The sequence below is a fragment of the Thamnophis elegans genome, chromosome 4 (assembly GCF_009769535.1).
Source record: "Thamnophis elegans isolate rThaEle1 chromosome 4, rThaEle1.pri, whole genome shotgun sequence".
NCBI lineage: Eukaryota > Metazoa > Chordata > Lepidosauria > Squamata > Colubridae > Thamnophis > Thamnophis elegans.
In genome coordinates, this window is record NC_045544.1 from 85,443,064 (window position 1) to 85,468,850 (window position 25,787).

The 25,787-nt window shown below is 39.6% G+C and overlaps 2 protein-coding genes across 3 annotated transcripts in view; both read left to right on the forward strand.

Moving 5' to 3' along the window:
- PARP1 (poly(ADP-ribose) polymerase 1) overlaps positions 1 to 12,594 on the forward strand; it is a 48,791-nt gene extending 36,197 nt beyond the window's left edge. Inside the window, exons 18-23 of the mRNA XM_032216345.1 lie at positions 1,024 to 1,122; positions 4,936 to 5,088; positions 5,860 to 5,987; positions 6,239 to 6,300; positions 11,100 to 11,214; positions 12,118 to 12,594. Coding sequence (XP_032072236.1) covers positions 1,024 to 1,122; positions 4,936 to 5,088; positions 5,860 to 5,987; positions 6,239 to 6,300; positions 11,100 to 11,214; positions 12,118 to 12,199 — 639 coding nt within the window. The 3' untranslated portion in view covers positions 12,200 to 12,594. The remainder of the gene's footprint in view (positions 1 to 1,023; positions 1,123 to 4,935; positions 5,089 to 5,859; positions 5,988 to 6,238; positions 6,301 to 11,099; positions 11,215 to 12,117) is intronic.
- A 6,450-nt stretch (positions 12,595 to 19,044) lies between these two features.
- LIN9 (lin-9 DREAM MuvB core complex component) overlaps positions 19,045 to 25,787 on the forward strand; it is a 28,441-nt gene continuing 21,698 nt past the window's right edge. For both annotated transcript variants that reach the window (XM_032214800.1, XM_032214801.1), the window contains exons 1-2: positions 19,045 to 19,123; positions 23,639 to 23,671. In XM_032214800.1, the coding sequence (XP_032070691.1) occupies positions 19,045 to 19,123; positions 23,639 to 23,671 (112 nt within the window). The remainder of the gene's footprint in view (positions 19,124 to 23,638; positions 23,672 to 25,787) is intronic.

A 25,787-nucleotide genomic window follows, 5' to 3' on the forward strand; every position in this document is an offset into this window, starting at 1 on the left:
GAAGGTGTGCAAATTGAATAAATTGCCATCAGCCATTGTAATGAGTTCAAATTGTTCCTGCAGTACCACAGATACTTAAGAAGAGTGATTGAGCAAAAGCTCATCAAAGGTTTTGGGTTTTGTTGTTCATGAGCCTCTAAAAAGGTTTAGGTACCATTCTCAAGAAAGGATTGTCCCCCGGTGTCATTTTCTCAAGGATCAAGTATGAGCTTCTCTTCCAATGTAACCCAAACATACAGCCTTAAAGTAAAAATAGCAACTGCCAAAATACCAAACAGACAAATAATCAGAAGGGGACAAATAACTTTAAAATTATGGCTGGAAACGCTTTTGAAAGTTACTTAAAATTCATAGGTTTTAAAGTGTAAGTTAATTGATAAATCTTAAAATCTGGATTATTAAAGCCCTCTTTTTTAATAAATTTAAAAAATGCCATAAGAACATTATTATTATCTTCAGATACTAATTTTAATTTAGTCTTTGAGGTTTTGCAACAACTGTCTTGTCAAAACAAGACTTTTAGGTTGGAGGTTGTACTTTTGCTATCACCCAGACTTGGCTAGATAACAACGTAAAAGGAAGGAAGCTTAAAGAGTCTCCCTTCTCCCATATTCAGCTTCTCATCATATCTCCCTCCTGCCTCTTACCCTTATAGTCTTCGTTCCCAGGTCTAAGTATTCCCCATAATTACCTCATCTCCTTAACACCTCTATCACCAATATAGTGATCCCTTTAGCAATACTTCTGCCTCAGGGCAGTATTTCTTTTAGCCCAAGGAATCCTTGTCGGCTTCAGTTGGTAAGTTCTTCTGCTGTCTCACCCTGCAAGAACAATTGGCAAAGCAGGTACAATCTTCAGCAGCTTCTCATATGATGCTTTTAAAAAAATAACATTCAGGTTTTCTAGATCAGGATTGCGGAAGTAGATTGTGTACATCATTTTAATGACCAAATACATTTACAGGTTCCTCTTTTTACATTATTACATTTACAACAGTGATTTTTTTTCTCAACTTCCCGACAGGTAGTAGATAAAGATTCAGAAGAAGCCAAGATTATAAAACAATATGTTAAGAACACCCATGCAAGTACCCACAATGCATATGGTTTGAAAGTTGTGGAGGTAAGTTCATGGTTGCGGCATGGTATTTTAAGGAATTGGTCTATATTTAACTTGTCTTTCCTGAATGTGTTGCTGGTGTATTTAGTTGCTAAATAATATTTTTGTGAAACTCTAATCATGGCTCATGATTACCTCACTTCTGTTAACTATAATCTTATGTAGTCTTGTATCTTGGAGTTAATACAAAATGTTTATGGAGAAGATATTCTGAGCCCCCCCCCCCCCCCCCAAAAAAAAATCTTAGGCTTGTGAGCATGGAAAGTCATGAAATGAATATCCATGCTATATAGCTACATACAATACATGCAAATATTATATGATGATACTCTAATCGGCACCCACATTAAGCAAAACTTAAAATCATGTTTTGAAGTACTGAAACATGATCAATTTGGATATTTCATTAGAGCTTACTATCTTAATTCTAAACCATTGGAAGTACAACACAGCAGAATAATTTGTGCTTAGTCAATAAAGGATGGTTGTAGAGGCCACCCTGATATTTTGGCTAAGGATAATGTAGTATGTGTAACGCTATAGTGGGTGATGGTCTTTGTCCCTCCTGTTTTTCGTTCCATAAGCCAAGAGGTTTTTGTGTATTAATGCAAAACTTTGCATTTGGAAAAACACAAATTGCATGTGTATCACATTGAGATTTAGATTGAGAAGTTTATTTATATGCCGCCCTTTTCCCTGAGGGGACTCAGGGCGGCTTACAACTCGAAAAAAGGGGGGGGAACAAACATTTAACACGTAGGACAATACGTCATTAAAAACACAACATTCATACCATTCGGGTGGATTACAGTCTTTAGCCCCAGGCCTGACGGGATAGCCAGATTTTGAGGGCTGTGCGGAAGGTCTGGAGGGTGGTGAGGGTGTGAATCTCCACGGGGAGATCGTTCCATAGGGTCGGAGCTGCCACAGAGAAGGCTCTCCTCCGCGTGGTTGCCAGTCGACATTGACCGGCAGACGGGACTCGGAGGAGGCCTAATCTATGGGATCTAATAGGTCGAGTGGAGGTGATTGGCAGTAGGCGGTCTCTCAAGTACCCAGATCCACTACCATGAAGGGCTTTATGGGTGACAAGTAGCACCTTGAAGCGTACCCGGAGATTGACAGGTAGCCAGTGCAGCTCGCGGAGGATAGGTGTTATGTGGGTGAAGCAAGGTGCACCCACAATCGCTCGCGTGGCCCCATTCTGGACTAGCTGAAGTCGCCGAATACTCTTCAAGGGCAGCCCCATGTAGAGCACATTGCAGTACTCCAGCCTAGAGGTCACAAGGGCACGAGTGACTGTTGTGAGAGCCTCCCGGTTCAGGTAGGGGCGCAACTGGTGCACCAGGCGAACCTGGGCAAATGCCCCCCTGATCACAGCTGACAAATGGTGTTCAAAAGTCAGCTGTGGGTCCAGGAGGACTCCCAAGTTGCGGACCCTGTCTGAGGGGAGTAGTGTTTGACCCCCCAGCCTGAGAGATGGAATACTTGCCGAATTAGTGGGAGGGAAACACAACAGCCACTTGGTCTTATCTGGGTTGAGCACGAGTTTGTTAGCCCTCATCCAGTCCCTAACAGCTTCAAGGCCCTGGTTCATCACATCCACCGCTTCATTGAGTTGGCACGGGGCGGACAGATACAACTGAGTATCGTCCGCATACTGGTGGTATTTTATCCCGTGCCGCCGAATGATCTCGCCCAGCGGTTTCATGTAGATGTTGAAAAGTAGGGGGGACAAGACCGAACCCTGCGGCACCCCATATGTTAGGGGCCTAGGGGTCGATCTCTGCCCCCCAACTAACACCGACTGCGACCTGTCCGAGAGGTAAGAGGAGAACCACCGCAAAACAGTGCCTCCCACCCCCACCTCCCGCAGTCATCGAAGAAGGATACCATGGTCGATGGTATCGAAAGCCGCTGAGAGGTCAAGGAGAACCAGGATGGAGGCGTAGCCTCTGTCCCTGGCTCTCCAGAGGTCATCGGTCAATGCGACCAAAGCGGTTTCTGTGCTGTAGCCAGGCCTGAAGCCGGACTGGAATGGGTCAAGATAACTAGCTTCCTCCAAGGACCGTTGGAGCTGAAAGGCCACCACCTTCTCAACAACCTTCCCCACAAAGGGGAGGTTGGAGACTGGACGATAATTGTTAAGAAAGGCTGGATCCAAAGATGGTTTCTTCAGGAGGGGTCTCACCACCGCCGCTTTAAGTGCGGGGGGGAAAGACTCCCTCCCGAAGGGAGGCGGTAACAACCGCCTGGATCCAGCCCCGTGTCACCTCCCTGCTGTTAGCAACCAGCCAGGAAGTGCATGGGTCCAGTACACATGTGGAGGCACTCACAGCTCTCATGGCCTTGTCCACATCCTCAGGGGCAACATCCTGAAACTCAACCCAGCGATGGTCTACCAGATTATCCTCTTGTGCCTTGGCTGGATCTGCGGAATCGGAGTCCAAGTCCGACCGAAACCGAGCAACTTTGTCCGCTAGAAACTGGATGTAATCCTCAGCCCTACCCTGCAGGGGATCCCCCGTATCCCTCCTATTTAGGAGGGAACGGGTTATCCTAAACAGGGCGGCTGGGCGCGACTCAGCAGAGGCAATCAAGGTGGCACTATAAGTTCTTTTCGCCGTCCTAATTGCCCTGATGTAGACATAGATATGCCTTTCCTCAACTTCCATATAAAGCAGTTCCAACAGCCTACTGCCCCCGCACCTACAGGAGATGTATATTCACGTGTGCTTGAACAGTGTTACAATGCCTTATCTTCAGATACCTGCAGTAGATAGATTTTTTTTCCATTTGAAGCAAGAATCCTAGTGACCAAGCCATGTAGGACTTTAAAAATAGTGGTTAGGATTTTGAATTGTGCTCAGAATACCAGCAGCGGCTTCCAAATAACCTTCACTGGCAATCTCATACATTATAGGATGCAATTGCAAGAAGTGGAAAGGGCATGCTCTGTTTGTACACTCATAAAAATCCAGGAGGGAATAGGTGATTGATGTATTGTTAGATTTCTCAACATATTTATCTTATTAAAATGGCTGCCTACAGAAGGTGATACAAGTTGGGCAGACTGTATAAGTAAGTATGGCATGCCTAATTTAAGAGAATTGTGTGGAGAAATCCAGTTACAGATTGCCAATGTAGTATCTACGTCTGTCTTCACAAAAATCGATTCTAAAATAGTGATGGACAAAAGTGAAGAAATGAAATTTGACAAGGATGATTACATCCTTAAAAGTTCTTTCTGGTACCTCTGATTTTTAGAAAGTTCAATAAGCAACAACTTCTTTACTTATAGTCAGATTTTTTTGTATATTATATTCAAAGCCTTCAAAACTAACCTGGTTTTAAGCTGTTTTAGAAAAATGGCTAGATTTTCTTGTAGATATTTCAAATTCTGTTCTAAAAGGCTGCTTTAGAGCACACAAGTCATGAATATAGCTTTTGTAAGCTATCTATCTTTTTATAGGATAATCCATCTAGAAAAAGAAACACAGCTGCTTTAAAGAGCTACAGGGAAATGTCACATTTGCATCCCTAAACACTCCTAAGTATATTTTTGAATCAGTTTTAATATGGCATTCAGTACATTGCTTTTTCAATAGAAGGTATTCATTCATTTAATTAAATGAAGTATCTAGATTTAAGTTTGATGCATAGTTTATGTTACTATGAGACTTCTGAGGAACTAGCTTTACAAAAATGAAAGAATATACAGTACCTAAGAATTCAGAGTAGTTTTCTACATATTGAATTATTTTTCAGTATACTCTGCTTTATCAGTCATCATATCTTTTTCTCCATCTCTTCCAGATTTTCAAAATTGAACGTGAAGGAGAATATCAACGTTATGAACCATTCCGGGACTTACACAATCGCCAGTTGCTCTGGCATGGTTCTCGCACTACCAATTTTGCTGGTATCTTATCACAGGGTCTCCGAATAGCTCCACCTGAAGCCCCAGTGGTTTGTAATACGCTAATTTTCTAATGCAATTAGTGACATTCCAGATGCCGAACTCTCAGCTTCCAGCAGCTTCAGTTACCAATGGCATAAGAGTTGCTGGGAGTTAAAATTCAGCAATCTGAGGCATATGATTCTTAGAAGAACTTACAATATGTTCTATCCTAATAATCTTGCAGTTTTGGGGATGGGATTTCCATTTCAGTTAGCTTGAGTTTATTCAATTCTCTCAATGAAGGACAATTCTCTCAATGAAGGACAATGAAGGAGGGAAATTACACTTATCACAATTCTACATGTTGTTCCATACATCTAGATTAATCATTGTAAAAATGATTAATCATTTTTGTAGAATTGCAGACAGTGTAAAGGTCAACTCGCCACCTCTGAGCAATTAGAGAATAACTTCTGACAAATTATTTTATTCAGTCTAATCATACATAGTAGAAATACAGTTTATTTAAACTAGAATATTAAGATGCAAACCCAGAACTAAAGGTGAAAATAAATAAAATACAGAATTGCTGTCTGTTTTAATCTGAAAGGGTAAATATATCTTGCTCTCCATTATAAAAATGTATCAAACAACCATTTCTTCCCAAGGGGGGAAAACACATCCAGAGATCAGGGGGAAATGTTTCTTTTTGTTGTTTTATATAATAGGCATATACTTAGAGCTAAAATTTTCTCTAGACAGGGAGTTGCAATCCCCATTGGACTTCCTAATCAGATAACTTTTGGGAAGCTTAGCATATTTTTTTAAACTTTTTTTAGACTGGCTATATGTTTGGCAAAGGTATCTACTTCGCAGATATGGTGTCCAAAAGTGCCAACTATTGTCACACCTCTCAAGTGGATCCTGTTGGCCTACTCTTGCTGGGAGAAGTTGCTCTTGGAAACATGTGAGTGATACCTTCTTACAGTGATAGCATGTAGTATCAATTTAGATTTGAAAATATATTTATTCTAAACAAAAATGTTTTTTCTGTGTCTCACCGCAGATGAGAAGCTATAGGAATTTGTATTGAAATATCTTATTCTAAAGCAACAAGTCCTTTAGTTTTACTGAAAACAAAATATTCATAAAGGAGGAGGCAATTTTTTAATTTTGTGAAATATTGTATCCTAAATGATCCTCCTCTCTGTTTGATAGGTTTGAATTGAAAAATGCTTCCCATATAACCAAGCTGCCAAAGGGCAAACACAGTGTCAAAGGTAAGTGCCTTCTGGAAATGATGAGTGATTTTTATTTTGTATACAACTTGGCCCAGTTGTTTTTCATGCTTTACTGTTCAATAATCTCTATAAATGCCAACTTGCCAACTTGCGCAACTTTTAATTTTTAAATTTTAATTTTTTTAAACTGGTATGTTGAGTGCATGGGATTGTCTGGGATGGTGTGAATGATCTCACTTTTATTATCATTATTGTTGTAATCTGTGTTTTTTAATTACTCGTGAGGACTGCTTGTGTGAGAGCTTGGGTATGATTGACTCGGAGGACCTGCCGGGGTTTGCGGGGGTCACCGGGGTGGTCGGGGGGACTATGGCCACGGGAGAGGGTCGGAGCATTGCGGTCATAACAGGGAGGGGCAGATATGGCGGGGACTTTAGGGCAAGCCATTACCGGGGAAGGAGGGTTCGCTACATTACAGAGATCCCTCCTTCCGGCCCTATGAGTCCCACTCCAAGACCAGATGGCGCGAGTAGTCAGGACCCTGGTCTCAGGCTGCTGTTGCTAAATGCCAGGTCTGTTGTTCACAAAGCTCCCCTCGTCCGGGACTTAATTGTTGACGAGAGGGCAGACCTGGCATGTATTACTGAAACCTGGCTGGGCACAGAAGGAGGAGTCCCCCTTGTAGAGATGTGCCCAGAGGGATTTCAGGTGCTTCATCAGCCGAGAGCCCAGGGAAGGGGTGGCGGTGTGGCTATTATTATCCGGGAGTCTCTGTTACCTCGTAGGGTCCCTGCTCCGGAGCTTGCCGGGTGTGAGTCCCTGCTGATAAAGTTGGACCTCAAGGGTCAAGTGGGTTTGCTGCTAACGTACCTGCCTCCCAACTGCGTTGCAGCATCCCTCCCCTCGCTCCTCGAGTCAGTAGCCGAGCTGGCAGTTGAGCTCCCCAGGCTTATAGTTCTGGGGGACTTTAACTTGCCATCGCTCGGTGAACGCTCTGATGGGGCGCAGGAGTCCATGGCTTCCATGACAGCCATGGGCTTGACCCAGGTAATTCGGGGCCCAACTCATACAGCGGGTCACATGCTCGACTTCGTATTCCTCTCGGAGCAGTGGATGCGTGATCTTGGTCTGAGGGGTAATGAGATCATACCCCTGTCGTGGTCAGACCACTGCCTACTGAGGCTTGACCTCCGGAGGCCAAACCCCCACCGTAGGGAGGAGGAACCGACCAGGTGGTTCCGCCCCAGGCGACTTATGGACCCTTTGAGGTTCCAGACGGAGCTTGGGGTAATTCCCGACACCCTCGCCCACAGTTCGGCGGAGACTCTGGTTGCCGCCTGGCATTCGGCGGCGTCGGAGTCTCTTGACTGGATTGCGCCACTACGGCCCCTCCGGGTCAGCGGATCCCGGAGACCTCCTTGGTTCACCGAGGAGCTCCGGGAGAAGAAGCGCCGGAGGAGACGCCTAGAGCACCTGTGGAGGTCCGATAAGTCCGAGGAGAACCGAGCACTTTTGACTACCTGCACCAAGGATTACATCCGGGCACTAAGAGTTGCCAAAAGAACGCATATCTCCGCCTTGGTAGCGTCCGCCGAGTCACACCCAGCCGCCCTGTTTAGGATCACCCGCTCCCTCCTTAATAGGAGGGATGCGGGAGACCCCTTGCAGGGTAGGGCTGAGGACTATGCCCAATTCTTGGCGGACAAAGTTGCTCGGTTTCGTTCGGACTTGGACTCCACCGCCGTAGATCCAGCCGAGACACAGGGGGATTACTTGGTAAACCATCTCTGGGTTGAGTTCCAGGATGTTGCCTCTGGGGATGTGGACAAGGCCATTCGAGCTGTAAGTGCCTCCACCTGTATTCTGGACCCGTGTCCCTCCTGGCTGGTTGCCAACAGCAGGGAGGTGACACATGGCTGGATCCAGGCGGTCGTGACCGCCTCCCTTCGGGAGGGGCCCTTCGGGAGGGGCACTTAAGACGGCGGTGGTGAGACCCCTCCTGAAGAAACCATCCTTGGATCCAGCCATTTTAAACAACTATCGTCCTGTCTCCAACCTCCCCTTTATTGGGAAGGTTGTCGAGAAGGTGGTGGCCTTCCAGCTTCAACGGGCCTTGGAGGAAGCTAGCTATCTTGACCCCTTCCAGTCCGGCTTCAGACCCGGTTACAGCACTGAAACCGCTTTGGTCGCATTGACCGATGATCTCTGGAGGGCCAGAGATGGAGGCCATGCGTCCATCCTGGTTCTCCTTGACCTCTCAGCGGCTTTCGATACCATCGACCATGGTATCCTTCTGCGACGACTGCGGGAGGTGGGGGTGGGAGGCACTGTTTTGCAGTGGTTCTCCTCCTACCTCTCAGACAGATCGCAGTCGGTGTTGGTCGGGGGGCAGAGATCGTCCCTGAGGCCCCTAACATATGGGGTACCGCAGGGTTCGGTCTTATCCCCCCTACTATTTAACATTTACATGAAACCGCTGGGCGAGATCATCCGGAGGCACGGGATAAAATACCATCAATATGCGGATGATACACAACTGTATCTGTCCGCCCCGTGCCAACTCAATGAAGCGGTGGACGTGATGAACCGGGGCCTTGAGGCCGTTAAGGACTGGATGAGCGCTAACAAACTGGTACTCAACCTGGACAAGACCGAGTGGCTGTTGTGTTTCCCTCCCAACAATTTGGCTGACATTCCAACACTCAGGCTGGGGGGTCAAATTTTATACCCCTCAGATAGGGTCCGTAATCTAGGAGTCCTCCTGGATCCACAGCTGACTTTTAACCATCAGTTGTCGGCTGTGACCAGGGGGGCATTTGCCCAGGTTCGCCTGGTCCGCCAGTTACGGCCCTACCTGAACCGGGAGGCACTCACAACAGTCACTCGAGCCCTTGTGATCTCTAGGCTGGAGTACTGCAATGGGCTCTACATGGGGTTGCCCTTGAAGTGCATCCGGCGACTGCAGTTAGTCCAGAATGCAGCCGCGCGAGTGATAGTGGGCGCACCGCGGTTCGCCCACATTACACCTATCCTCCGCGAGCTGCACTGGCTACCTGTCGATCTCCGGGTGCGCTTCAGGGTATTGATGACCACCTTTAAAGCACTCCATGGTAGTGGATCTGGGTACTTGAGAGACCGCCTTCTGCCGATTACCTCCCTTCGACCGATTAGATCGCACAGATTGGGCCTCCTCCGGATTCCATCTGCCAGTCAATGTCGACTGGCGACTACACGGAGGAGAGCCTTTTCTGTTGCAGCTCCGACCCTGTGGAACGATCTCCCCGTTGAGATTCGTACCCTCACCACCATCCAGACCTTCCGCACGGCCCTTAAGACCTGGCTCTCCCAGCAGGCCTGGGGATAAGTTTTTAAATTACCCGCCCGAGTGTTGGTTGACTGTTTGAATGCAAGTTGGTGTTTTATTATCTATCTTGTTTACTCACTGTCTGTCTTGTATTATTGCACCCCCTTCCCGTGATTGTAAGCCGCCCTGAGTCCCCTCAGGGAGAAGGGCGGCCTATAAATCGTAATAAATGTCTGAAAATGTAAATGTCTGAAATGTCTAAATCAGATTAATACAATATTAAGATACCACCATCACCCTTCAAAAGGCATTCGATTAATAATTTTAGCTGAAACCAAACTGATGAGATGACTGAAATTGAAAAATAGTATTTATACATCAGAGCTTATATATAGCATGGATGCTACATATTTTAGACAAAAAAGAAAAAGAAGTTGATCCAAGGTAAGGCTAGATTTGAATAAATAATAGAACTTCATTATTAAGCTTGCTATACTAATCTTGCTAAGAAGCAAGTCCCGTAGTTTGCAAAAATACTTTTTTAAAAAAGTAGGTAGAATTGCACTGTCCATTTAAAAATATTTCTTTTCCCTAATCCGTCCTAAATAGCTTGTGCTAAATGATGATAATCTTAAAACTGATCTATACCCATCAGCTTGCATTATAACTGAATAGTTCCTCTCCAAATGTACAAGATTTCTTTTCCCAATCTGATGTCCTTCTGCTATGTCAGATTGAAGAAGAAGGGAGTTTACAGTCCCAACTCATTTGCAAGTCACCAAGCTGGGAAAAGGGACAGATGGAAATCTTTGCAATTCATAAATGATTTATTTATTTAAGTGCAAACAGAATTTTAGTAACAAAGGCTTGGATATATTGGCTGAATTGATTAGATTTCAAAATTGTCAGCATTGTGAGAAAAACTATTTTCCAAGGCATTTAAATATATTGTATTTACTTATAACCACAGTCCAACATACTGTAAAGTGGTTGACCAAATACCTCTGTGCAGTTCATAAGCAGGAGGTGAGGCTGATAGCACTGTTTTCTATCTCTGCATTTTTTAAAACACTAGTTTTGATACTAAAGATAGTATGATACTATTGAGAAAGTTACCAGTGAGCCTTAATCCACTGTGTACAAGCCTTCTTTAAAACTGCCTACGTTTGTCACCATCAGTATTTGATGGCAACAAATTCCATAGTTTAGCTATGTGATATTTTATCACACCTTAAACTCCCCATTTTATCTTCAGTTGATGGCCCTTAAATTCTAATGTTGGATATAGGAGAGGGAAAATCTGCTCATACTTTCCTATTATGAATAATTTTATATAAATGTATGATATATCTCTATTTGTCATCTTTTTCTAAACTTAAATACCCAAACATTGTGGGAACTTATTTGATCCCCATAATTCTTTTGCATGCTATATTAACTGATTTTATAATTCAGATCAGATAAGTTCCAGTTTTTCAATATACATGTGAATGCATTAGATTTAACTACAGTCATTTGTTTGTTTCCCATTTAGGTTTGGGAAAAACAGCCCCAGATCCCACAGCCACTGCTTCTCTTGATGGTGCAGATGTCCCTTTGGGAAAAGGAATTCCATCTGGAATTAGCAATACTTGTCTTATGTATAATGAGTATCCTTTGATCAATATTAGAACAGAATATACTGTAAATAGCCATTGGGGATACCTGAAAGTGGTTGCTTCTAGCCAGGTGAATACTGTTAGCCTTAATGAATTTGGACTTTTTAGCATCAGAATGAACAGTGAGTTACCTCTGCAGTTCTGGGATAAATGTTTTTTGTTTTTTTTCCCTAATTGTCCTTGACAATTAGAAGATGCTGGGAAAGTACAGGCTTTGCTGGAGTTTTAAAACCTGTACTTTTTATTTAGTTATCCATGTATTTGCGTGCCCCTTATTCCTAAAATTCTAAATATCTTAAGATATAAGTATCTTATATCTAAAAGCAATGAAAACTATCGAAACATGATAAAATAGTGATGCCATAGATCACTCAGTCAAAGGAAATTAATACTGTTCTCTGTAATAGTTGCCTTCAGTTAAGTGGCATAGGAGCTCACTAAGTGGCATAGGAGCTCACTAAGTGAGTTCTGGATTTGGGTATACTCCATGCTTCTCAAGTGGTAACTGGAGGACAGGAGAGGGCTGATTCTGGCTCTAGAGGAGAGAGGAATTTCTGATGTTCTCATATCTTAGTACTCTCAGGTTGACTTCTGCAGCATGCTATATTGAATTATGTTTAGTGGTAATCCAGAGACCATACTTTGGTTTAAAATACAGTATCAGGAACTTTAACAAGTGCCTTTCTAAGACTCTCGTGCCACTGATCTGTCAGTATGCTACCTTTCAGGAGTATGGGGCTAAAATCCTAGAATTCTCACCAATCTTGAGTCATTTTAGAAATCTGAGAGAGCTTGGAGAATGATCGTTAGTTATGTCTTCCTACTTTATTTTGCAATGCAAAAGAACACAGCAAAAATGTCTTTCTTTTTTCCTTCATTCATTACTTTCTTCAGATACATTGTCTACGATATTGCTCAGGTGAAACTGAAGTATCTGCTGAAATTAAAGTTCAACTATAAAACAACACTCTGGTGAAGATCAGCTTATTGAAATTACTAATATAAATGTTTTTGAGCCCCTCCTTTATTTTATTTTTTTGATAAATATGCAAGATTAGATGAAAAATGCTATGAGCAATTTTGTATTTGTGCTTCCCTCCCTCCCCCCTTTTCTTCTCCTTCCCCCTCTTGGCTTATTCTAGTTTCAACATATTGTACATCTTTAACTAACAGCAACCCCCACTCCCCAAAAAGGGAGGGGAAGTCAATAACCCTTGAATTAAACCTTTAGTAAAAATACAGGGAAGATAAATTTAGAATTGTTTACATACTTTTTTCTTGTTTTTCAAATCTTTCTTAATTTGTATTCTGAATAAATGTTAATGTGTTTATTTTGAAGTAAAAATAAAAGCTACTTTCTTACTAAAGTTTCCTTGTAGGCAAAATACAGTACTTCTGTATAAGGTTTTAAAGTTAGAAGTCAAGTGTAATGTTTGTGGAGCCTATCCTAACCTGTTGCTCAGTCAACAACTGTGTTAGATGATTGTGTGTAGAAAGAACAATCTTTTTGGAGTTGCCATCCACTCTGCTCTTGTAATGCATGCTGGGAAGTGAGTGCACTCAGGCAAATGTGAAATCTACGTGCTTCAAAAAAAGTGCTACAAATCTAGCACAAGCATAGCATCTCTCTACCATTTAATAAAATAATGGCAGGCTTTTATGTAAGCCTGAAAAAAGATGTATCGCCAACACATTAACTTTAACTTGACTTGCCATGCTTTCAAGCTTGTGCAGAAGCCTAAACTAGAAGAGCTGTTTTATGAATGATAGGTGCGGTTGTTTGCATGAGCTTTGAAGCATTTCTTTCCACTTATTTTTGAAGGATGCAAAGCCCTAATATGCATATCCCTCTTACGTACTCACAGATGCCTTTCATTCTTACATATGTGCACCTCCTTCCTTTCCTGCTATCTTTAGCAGACTTGTTGAAAAGGAAGAAGAAATAACTTTCATTTCTACACCCACAACTTACCATAGCAATCTGTTTCTATATAGCACTATTTCTTTATTTAAAAATGAGTACTTTGCATTCTGCATCATGGGAGGAGTAGGACGCCTACCCTACCATCAACAAGCAGAAAGAAATATGGGACAGAGAAACAGCTGGTCTGGAAAATCTGGGAAGTAACTTAACAAATACTGTACCCCAGAAACTAGGTGAGAGAAACAATGTAGTTGGATCAAAAATGTTAACAAGAAGGGAAATACAAATGGTACACCAGCAATAGATGCACTAACAATTTATGCACCAGTGTAATGAATGAATGACATGGAGATGATGCATGTTGCCAGACAGCACTTTGAAAGGACTGCGCAAAATCTGCACTGCTTTGCAAACTAACATTGAGTGACATCTCTGGCATTGGTGGGTTGCATGTTGCTTACAGATCATACAACTGCAATATCGAACAGACTCCAGAATAATAATTAGGCCTTTTTATTTATAAAACAAATTAATATACAGGTGAAACTCAAAAAATTAGAATATCGTGCAAAAGTTCATTTATTTCAGTAATGTAACTTAAAAAGTGAAACTAATATATGAGATAAGACTCATTACATGCAAAACAAGATAGTTCAAACCGTGATTTGTCATAATTGTGATGATTATGGCGTACAGCTCATGCAACATTTGCATCTCATTTGGAAACCAAGGACCCAGACTATGGAGGAAGAATGGAGAGGCCAATCAAGCACAGTAATCCCACGGTCATTGAATCATCTTTTGGTGCTTTTGGCAAAAATTGCTCTCATCAGAAAAGAGGACTTTGGACCACTGAGTAACAGGACTTTGGACCACTGTGCTTCATTAAAACCAGGGTCAACGCAGCCATCTACCAGGAGATTTTGGAGCACTTCATGCTTCCTTCTGCAAATGAGATTTATGGGGATGCTAACTTCATTTTCCAGCTGCCCACACTGCCCAAAGCACCAAAACCTGGTTCAATGACTTGGATTACTGTGCTTGATTGGCCAGCAAACTCGCCTGACTTGAACCCCAGAGAGAATCTATAGGGCATTGCCAAGAGAAGATGAGAGACATGAGACCGAACAAGCAGAAAAGCTGAAGGCCACTATTGAAGCATCCTGGTCTTCCATAACACCTCAGCAATGCCACAGGCTAATAGCTTCCATGCCACGCCGCATTGAGGCAGTAATTGCTGCAAAGGGGGCCCAAACCAAGTACTAAGTACATATGCATGCTTATACTTTTCAGAGGTCCAATATTGTTCTATGTACAATCCTTGTTTTATTGATTGCATGTAATATTCTAATTTTCTGAGATGGTGGATTTGGGGTTTTCATGAGCTGTACGCCATAATCATCACAATTATGACAAATCACAGCTTGAACTATCTTGTTTTGCATGTAATGAGTCATATATATTATTTTCACCTTTTAAGTTGCATTACTGAAATAAATGAACTTTTGCATGATATTCTAATTTTTCGAGTTTCACCTGTAGCTGCCCAAGTCTCGCAGTCTGTGTAATGTACAATATTAAAAATTCACAATCACCCCACCCCAGGGCGGCAACAGAACCAACCAATCCACATGATTCATTCCAAATGGGGTCCCAAAGGCCACTGACAAAACCATATGTTCAAGATCTTGGAGAACAGCAATGTGCGTGCCAATCTTATCTCTGGGGGAATGATGTTTTGGTTGCTTCCAGTCTTTGGGCACAATTTTATCTTGGGGTAAGTTTTATAACACAGAGAACTAGACTACTATGGCTTTGCATCCCAAACTTGATATTTAGTCACCAACACTCCAAAGGAAGTATACTTCTTAACTGCTTAATAGCCAGTCAACAGTGAATGGCAGACAAACGATATCACTGAAGAAGCTGATACTTATTTGCCAAACCACTTTTTTCCCATCCAGCCACATAATGAATGCACAGGCATCATTTTAATTCATTAGAAGACAGTAACACCTTGCTGTTTTCCACTTTTATGGCTCAACTGTAGCTGGTAACTTGTAATGATCTGAATATAAATAAACTGAGCATCCTGGCAAGAAAAGTGCTACTTTTGGCAAACGGCACCAGTAGCTGTTAACGTGAAAGTTTTAACTAACTTGAATTTCCAGAGACTTCTATGCTTTAAGATAAAAATAAAAGATCAATATCATTATGTAACAAAGACTTCAAAGCACAAGCCCTTGTGTGTTTTAATAGATTAATTAGATCCTAACATTTCTGCTCTAAGAACAAACTTGTATTGTAAACCATAAAAGAAAGTATTTTTCTTCTCACACATGATTTATTCTGGTAGCATACGTACTTTAATTTTGTCACTTCACATGACTGTGAAGACATAAGAAGACCTAATAGGAAGAGAAGTATATAGTGATGATCAACACTCAGCTATCTATACAAGTTATAAGGCAAAGATTCGAGGATCTTTGCTCATACATCATCATACATATACTTTAAAAGGGTAATTGGAATGTAACTTTGGAGGGGGGAGTTCTTGAAGATCATAGTGCTATTTTGACATGGCTGGGTGGTTACATTCTATTGCTCTTGAAAAGAAGAGTTCACTGTGTGTAGCTATACTTGCTTTTTTATTGCAAATTGTTTGTGGATATATACCTATGTAGTTACACCTCAGCAGCTGGCATAGCTAGGAGTTTTGACACTAATTAGTACTTGAATGCCGAAGTTTTCTAGACAAGGGGATCTTTAAGTTCCAGATGACGGCAAGTTACTTCTGGTAATGCTGACAGAAAAGACCATAGGATTATTAATTATTAAATTTATATATCGACTTTTCTGTAAAAGCTCAAAGAAGCACATTTTTCCCATTTTCTCTTCAAGATATTTTTTACTTTAAAATACCAGATTCTTGTCAACAGTCCTTGTGGAAGATATAAGTGGGAGGATAAATCTGCTTTTTATAGCTTAACAGGGCAAAAAAGGGTTGTCTGAGGTCAGAAGGTAACACATGTTACAACATAAAAAATCAGCACTCCTTTCGGAGAGATAATTAGCTTCATGCTGCATTTGCCAAATGGTAATCTCAGGCAACTTCATGCAAAATCCATAGTTAATCTAGCTTCAATAATGAGAATCTGCATTGCTATCAGTAGCTCTGAATTATCAGTATTCATAACACCCATATTACACCACAAAAAATTAATGTCTCTATATATCCTATCCTTAAACAAATTAAATAATTTTAAATCAATGTATGCTTTTCTAAAATACAGGAAAGATAACTAAAGACATTTTCATTTATAGAGGACAGCATGGATGTCAGTCTCTTATACAGCAAGCTTGAGGTGAACAAGGATAGAGTGATTTCTCAACAATAATTCCTAGTTCAGGAACAGCTGTAACTGGCACAAAGTGAAGCTGTGCATGTTCTTTTGACCACATCTTTACCTGCTCCTGAAGGAGCCATGAATGTAGGGGAAAATCCATGTTGCAGGAATGATTTATATGCAGGAATGCAACTCCTTCCAAGGGATGATTTCCACCAGTAGTTTCATGTAGATGTTGAACAGAAGAGACTCCCCAATGCACCCTACATTACAGAGCCTGAGAGTTTGACCTCTACCCTTCACAAACTGGAACTGGAACAAGGATATTATGATCAGTAGTAGTGAAGGCTGTCAAGAAATCAAGCAGGATCAGAAGCATTTCACTCCCACTGCTATATCTCACTCCCGGGTCAACCAAAATAATCAATGCAGTCTTAATCCTATAACCAGACCTGAAACTAGAAAGAAAAGAATTGAGACAATCTGTTTCTCATGATGTCTTCTTTACTTGCTCTATCACTTCTTCATCAATCTTTCCTAAGGGGAAGTTGGAGAGGGGGGTAATTAAAACAACCAGGATGAGTGATTGAGGAGAGGGCACAAAATTGTTCCCTTCAAGACAGGTGGCATCTCATAAGGTCATATTAACCACCATCTGCATCCAGCTTCCTCTCATGCTGACAACTTTCACTAGCCAAATGGAATAGGAATCTACTCAACAGATTGTGGAGCTTACATATCCTAGAACCCCAACTACTTTTTTGGAATCAACAAGCTCACACATATCCCAGATCTTTCGCAGATGGTATTCTATCTTGTCAATAGCCAATACCAGGTTACATCATCTAACCCAGAGGTGTATGTGTAATATATGAATTAATGTAACACAATAACCTACATCTGTTTTTGCACATGGAAATAATTGAAATGATAAAGTCTGTGATTTTTATATTTCAATCTGTAGTGATGTTTAATCTGATGGCCAGATCTCATCTAAAAATCACTTATAAAAATCATGCAAAATCCAGTTGCCCCATTTTATTGCTAGTTATGCCTATGCCATATCTTCAGTAGCAATGTTGAGGGCCGAAATAAACACTAAGCCAAATTCTGGTGGTCTATATACAGGAATTACTGTTCAAAGGTATTGTAGGCCAATTCTTTGTCAAATGGAGCCATTATGTATTTATGACATCTTTGCAAAAAAAAAGTTGTAATAAGATACCATTGTTACTGCTCAGTTCACTTGAGTAGAACATTAAACATTAAGAAATTATTACTAAGTTGATGCCATGGTATTGCTCTGTATTTGCCCAAGAGTAATACCCCACTGAGAACCCTTTGTGCAAGCAGAACAGTATTTGTAAATACAGGTAGCTCTCAACTTACAACTACAATTGAGTCCAAAATTTCTGTTGCTAAGTGAGACATTTGTTAAGTGAGTTTTACCCCATTTCTTGCCAGTTAAGTGATTCGTTGCAGTTGTTATGTTAGTAACATGGTTGTTAAATGAATCCAGCTTCCCCATTGATTCTGCTCATCAGAAGGTTGTCCACATGATGACAGGACACTGCAACTGTCATAAATTTGAGTCAGTTGCCAAGCATCTGAATTTTGATCACGTCACCATGGCGATGCTGCAAAGGTCAGAAGCATGAAAACCGGTCACTTTTTAGTGCCATTGTAACATTGAACAGTCCCTAAACAAACCATTGTAAGTCGGTGACAACCTATACAATCTGCTGTCCAGAATACAGAGTTGGAAGAGGCCTTGGAGGTCTTCCAACCCGCTTCCTGAGCAGGAGACCTGATTACAGATTAACAGAGTTGGAAGGAACTTTGCAGGTCATCTACGTAGTCCAACCAGGAGGGAGACCTTACACCATTTCTGACAAATGGCAGTCCAATTTCTTCTTCAAAGTCTCAGGTGATGAAGCTCCCATAACTTCTGAAGGCAAACTGTTCCATTGGTTGATTTTCTCACTGTCAAAAAATTTCTCATTTCCATGTTGAATCTCTCCTTGTTCAGTTTCCATCCATTATTCCTTATCTGGCCTTGGAAAATAGCTTGACCCGCCTCCTCTCTAAAATATTGGAACACTGCTATTATGTCTCCCCAGGTCCTACTCTTCACTAGACTAGCATGCCCAGTTCCTGTAACCGTTCATCATATGTTTTAGTCTCCAGTCCCCTAATCATCCTGGTTGCTCTTCTCTGCACTTTTCTAGAGACCTGATTTATACCATTCCGAACAAATTAGTGTCCAACCTCCAGTGATGGAGCCACTCACAGACGAACTGAACCCATCGCTGCATGCAGCGCTCCATTTTCCCCAACTCGTCTCCTGTCGCCTTGTGGAAAGATAACAGTACAGCTGTCGTGAAAATGCAACAACTTTTGCATTTTCTGCGCCGAAGAGAGCAGCACGAGACAGCCGCGTTCCCGCCCGAGCCTTCGTAGAGCCCGGGTGAAGCAAGCGACTCGCGCACGTCCCGCCTCCTCCTCCCTCCAGTCAGGCGAAAGCGAGAGGACTCCGTCTCCTCCCCCACAATGCACCGCGACAGGCAGCCTTTGAAAAAGCGGCGCGGCTCCTTCAAGATGGCGGAGTTGGATCAGCTGCCTGACGAGAGTAAGTAGCGATCTCTGCCCCTCACTCTGCCCCGCCGCCGGCCCTCCCTGCTCACCCACTCCCGAAATAGTGGTTCTGACTACCGGACCCTTCGCCCGCTCCCTCTTTTCTGAGTCACAGTCCCGGTCTCGCTCCTCCGCCGGCGCTTGCTACTTCTTTTGTTGCTCCTGCTGCTGCTGTTGTAGTAAGAGCCGAAGCTGCCGGGCCGGCGTCACAATCTCCTCTCTCGGTGCCTGACCCAGCTCTGTTTTCGGAGGGCCTCCCCTCCGGCCTCTCCCTCGACTTTTGGAAGGGGGCTGCGGGACGGGAGGCCAACAGAGCAGGGCCGGAAGCCGCTATTATTATATAAGCTGCCCTTCTCCTGATGGGACTGAACCCCGAGACTCGGAGCAGGCCGGAACCGGGATTGGGTCCGTCCTTAGCAGGGAAGAACGCACGCTTTTTCAAATCGGGCAAGGAAGCGTTGTGTGTAGGGCAGCGAGTGGCATTACGCCTCTCCCGGGTAGGCAGGGAGGGCGAGTACAGCTTCACGCTGTAAATAAAGTAAGGGTGGTATTTGTCTTGCTATGAGCATCCTTCTAGTAGTTGTCATGACGATAACCTCCTATATGCTTGGAGAGATTTGTCTGACTTTTACTCTGGTTCGTGGGAAACTGTTTTAAAGTGTATTAAGTACGGTTTTACGTCTTATTCTTCTCTTGTATATGCCGATCTTGTATATGCCAAAATGATAATGTTTATATAGGTGGTAAGCATTTTAATGGTCTATAAATAGAAAAGCAAGTCTCACCTAGTCTTGTTTTGATAGTTGTCTACATCCAATATATTTAAACAATGTGTGTATTATATCTGGGAAATTATGCTGGTATTATGGTGAGTGGCCCTGTCTGTATGGTGAAATTAGTACGTTGGCAAAATTACTGGAAGCAAAATCAAATGTTTTTAAACCAAGAGTGGAAGGCGCACCTCTCTGAAAGTACTGACTGAACAATTGGGGATAGAGCAGCAACGAACAAATATCAGATCTGAAGAACTAATTTTGTTTCATAGAGAATCCTGAGATTCAACAGTCAGACCTTGCTGGAAGTCAAGGAAGTCATTTCCTTGGAATTAAATTAAAATCGGGACTTGAATATATGGCATACTTCTTCCTTACATAAATATAAATCCACATCACTTCATGCTTTTTATATTCAGCACTGTAATTTGAGAAGATTGAATTCGTCATTACTAGTATTGCTGAAGAAATTTTGATCCCCTGCAAATCACTTCAATATATACTGATCTGTACCTCGTATAGAAGGGTAGATATACTGTACTATTTGAACCACCAATGAAGTGGAAAGAAAATTGTTCATTGAAGGATACCTTTTTATAAAAGTTTGAGAGTTACTATAGAAGCAATTTGGTAGAGATGTTTGGCTTGTTTGTAAATATGTATGATGTAGATATATAAATAAAAGGAACAATTACTTTTAATGGTAAAAGGTAATATCAAATATTCCTGTTAATATTTTGCAATATTGAATTTGATAAAGATGTGTGGAACATGTATTGATGTTGCACAGTGAATATTGAAATAAGGCCATTGATGAAAGACATGAAATGACATAAATGACAACACAAGTTATCTTAATAGATAAACTGCATATTGCTTTAAAATAATAATATAATTATTACAAGCATTTTTATTTTATAATATGGAAGAAATCAAATCATAGATTTAATTCTTCAATCTAATGTGAAGAATTCCAGGTTTGAAAGATTCTTTGAATCTGGAACTATCTATATATGTTATGTAATAATGAAGGGAGAAGAAAATTTCATTCTGGGAAGTGAACTTTTGCTTATGGATTTCAGACTATCTCCTTGTGTGGCATATATATGATAGCAGGACAAGAGACAAGGCATATAAAACACTGCAGAACTTAATATTCTCTATTATATTTATGGCAAATTAGTAGTATATGACATTGTCAATAATTTTGAATGTTGAATTGATAGTCAAAAATTTTGGCATTCAAAATATAGATAAAATGTCAAATGCTAGGTAATTTTTCTGTTATCCTATATGTAACTGAAAGAATATATAAATTATATATTCAGAAAATGTGTTTATGAATATATCTTCTATACAAAGTTGCAAATTAAACCACTGCTACTTTTTTATTTCTGTATACCTTTCAATCATCTAATCCAACGATAAATGTGTGCCATGATGAAGAATCAACATGGATTTTAAAAAACCTAAATTATTTATGCTTCCTATGTCATTTGCCTTTGATTTTACTGCTTAAGCCAAATGCTAAGTGCATGTCTATCACATTTTGTTGTATACCTTGATCTACTAGAAAAGCTATATGGGGAATAAATTGTATTCTAAATAAGGTTTAATTTTATTCACCTCTAAATTATTGTAATCTCTTGCCATTCCAAGTATACCACCTAAGGTGCACAACCTTAGATTTCTGTAAATATTGCTTGAGTTTAGCTTTCATAAGCTCCAGACAATATTGTTAGAGCATCTGAATGCTGACAGCCAGAATCTAATATCTGGTTAGAATTTCTGATTCTAAAAAGTAAGCCTTTTCTAACCAGATATCACCTGCATAAATACATGCCCATATACTGAGAAGACAGTTTAAATTAACATACATATAATTAAAATTCATTTTTAGAAAATTAGATAATTCTTCAACAGTCTACTACCTAAATTCCCCAATTTAAGCTAAAATCAGAAACATATTTATGAGGAAGTCAAAATGAAGTATATTGGATGCCAGAATAGGACTGCAAAGCATAGTACATTATAGACTCTACAGACATGTTCATCAATTTTTTTTATAGCTGAGTAAATAAATCTTATGATTAGCCAATCTAGTTGAGAAAACTTACATTGCTTTATGACATAGAGGAACATCTTATTTGCTTAATACGACAATGTATGAATTGGTGATTATAAGATAGAAATAACCTTTAATATATTGGTGCCATCAAATTCATTTCACAATATAAATATAATAGGTTTTTAATTTTTACTAGTCTATAGAATATTCTGTTAATGTTTGCCACACGAAGGAATAATTTTAGGCTTAGTATTATAACTGTCCATGTTTGTAAGTTTCTGGAATGCATCTGACAGAATACTGGACTATATAGGACAGTGGCTTCATTCAACAGACTGTTGCATCTTTCTACATTTTATCTTTGCTAATATTTTTCTTTACAATTTATTCAGCTGCATAGTGTCATGCCTTTATTCAGCTAAAACACTGTTGGTGAAGATATATTCCATCATGAAAGGAGAATTAATGAAAAATAAATATAGACAAGTTAAAATAAAATTTAAAAGCATGTTCATAGTTTCCTCTTCTTAAAGAAAAAACTGATCTGATGCATAAATATATTAACTCAATAATTTGCAGGCTATATTATTTCATCTTGAAGTATTTCAGTTACTTAATGTAAAATATAAGTCATCTGTAGGATTCACTATTTCAATGAAACTACACCCTCAAATAATATAGCAGTATTATTGTAAAACAAGAGACTAAAGCACCTTCTGTAATGTTGATTAAAGAATATACATTGTTAATCACCATTGAAAGTTTCCTGTGTGGGCATCCTGTTTTATATCTTATATGAAATTGCAATAAATGTTTTTTATGAATGTATGACTTTGATAATGATTTGAAGGAAGTAAAATTTATGGTATGACCATTTGAATGTAAGCAGTTTATTATAAATTGAGAAATAAGCAGTAGGTGCGGAAAGGAGCAAGCACAAAGCCACATGGGTGTCAAACTCAATAACATCATGTGAGGTAGCATGACATTTTATGGGTTTGCGGAGCTGGATGGCCGTGGTCTGCGCATGACACATCCATCAATAATTGTCTCCAGTTAGACAGGCCTTGCCCTATAGCATCAAACTCTTATTTAATGTACATTAATTTATACTACTATGCTTCTGGTATTTTGTTTTACATTTTAATTTTGTTTTGAATATTAGAGCTATAATCTCTAATAGATGCTTTTTTCGCAACATAAAAATATTTTTATAAAAAAATCAATCTCCTTATGCAAAACTGTAGTTTTCCACAGTTATATTTCCTTGTATGAGTTTGTAAAAGTTTTGAAATCAGTTTACATCTATAAAGTAGAAATGGCTTAAATGCTTTCTTTTTACACAAAAATATGAAGTCAAAATATTAATAGTGGAGTACAGAAAAGTGGAACAGCAAATCTACCATTTCATCCTTAATCTTGCTGTGCCATGCTAAGTAGAAGGTTTAAGTTGGAATAAATGGATGAAATAGCAATACCAACTTCAGTGCTAACCTACTTGAAAGGCTTGGATTGGATCCATCTGGAATAATATAATACCTTTGAACCTGTTATCAACTTATGGATTTAAAGACTGAGCTCTTAAGTCTGTCAGGTGTAAATGAAGCAAGGCTAATAACTTTATTGTTAGAAATAAAATGACTTTATTGAGTTTTGTTATTTGTTTCAGGTTCATCAGCAAAAGCCTTGGTTAGTTTGAAAGGTAGGACAACCAGATTATTTCTTTATACATAGTATTAATGAAGGTTAAATCTTACAAAAAATATTGTTTAACGAGTATTATGTTATGACTGAATCTATACATTGCACATGCTGCAGAATTTTTAATCATAGTTTGTTCGCTTTGTTCACATAACATCAATCATAAAACCATAATTTGCAAGTGAAGTGCCTGGGTTTATTATGCATCGTAGTAAACCAAATGCAAGTCATGATTTAAGTTGTATGAACTTCTTGTATACTATCTACTCATTTGTGGCAGCACTTGGTTAACTTTGTACAAAGCAAGATTGGGCCTAATTAGGTGAGCAAGAGAGAACCCAAGCTGTAGGATAAACATGCATAAAGTGACTATATATAACTGGAATCAAGTGATTATATTTATGGAATCAAACTCAACTCAAAAGGTTTAACTTCAGATGACATTAAATCAGCTGGAATGTATCTACAGAGAATGGCATTTGTGGAAAAATTGAGTATGTGCATGTGTGTGTATAAGCATGTGTGCAATGTACTTATTATGCTGTACTCATCTTTATTCTATTTTATTTTTGTATATACTATTTTCTTATTAAATATCCAGCGATCAAGCAGATAAATACCCAATAATTCTGTGAAAACAGCCAATAAGCAATAAAGCAAGGCAAATAAAATTGAGTGAAAGAAACAAAGATTAAGTTAATCCACAAAACTTTCCAGAATGAAGATTTTAATTATGCAAGAAATAAAAAATATGAAATATGTATTTATTCTACAATACATTTATAGATCGTTTTCCTTTATAGAAATGGGAATGGGAAGATCAGGAAGATAAATAAATTGAGAAGTTCCAATTTTATTTTTATAGGCATGAAATGGGGAATTTGGGGTCCATTTAAATAACATATCAAAATTTTTGTTTGAATATTGTATCTAAGAAGTTTGAAATTTTAATTCATTTTTTTTTAATATTCTACATTAAAGATCAAATGTAACATTTTAAACTGTACTTTAAAAAGTACTGTAGTTCATCATTTTCAAATGAAAACTATATTTTTCCCCTAAAATGTTCAGAATTTCTTGTCAGATTGGAAAGAGAAAACATTTTCACACACACACACACTCTTCCTTTTGGGGGTAAGCAATATTATGCCAAGTCCTAAAAAAGTAAGCCAAAGAAACGCAAGGCATGAGGTACGAAAAGAAAATCCTCCGGCTGATTTTCTGGGTCTTTTTTTTTCTTACAACCCATTAAGTCATATTTAGTATATTTTATGAGTCATTCCTTTTATTCTGTTTGATCAAACCATCTCAGCAAGCTTCTTGTGTGCTGATTACTCACTTTTGCATTCAATCCACTATTCATTCTTAATACTATTTAGTATCTTAAGTATTTCATTCTCATTGCATTCAACTTTTATATTTCTTCTGACATACCAAATTCCTATATAATAAAGTACACAGCTAAAATACATAGCTGTTTTCACTTCTTTCAACGAACATTTATTCTTTGCCACAAACTATATAATACTCACAACCATTCTACCAACATTTATATATTGTAAACATTTTCCATCCATGTTTCACAAAAGCAAAATGCATAATCTTATATTGTTTTCAATATTTATGTAAAACATGTAAAATACTCTTTCTCTCTACATGGCTTTTGATAAATTATAAAAATTATATGACTATAATTGATTTGTTACATCATACAATCTAATACTGCTACAGAGTTCTGTAAAGCACTATGAAGTGGTATTTAAATCTTAAGTTCTATTGCTATTTATGCTACAATCATTTGAGTTCTTAACCAACAATACAGCATTATCTGGATTTCTAATTTCAACACAAATATTCTATATACATTCATAATTTACATTAAGCATGAGTAAACATGAGACATCCAATCCAATGTTGAGCCATTAAGCATTCAGTTCTCATAGGCACTCTATTAATATCATATAACATTCTTAGTGCATTCAGTAATTAACATCCAAGTACATATTACACAAGTAGTTATTCATTTTATCGTACACTTACTATGAATCAACAAGTATATAAGTATTGTATATGTTTTTAATAATCTGAGGAAGAACAAATCAAGTCTGTACATCTCC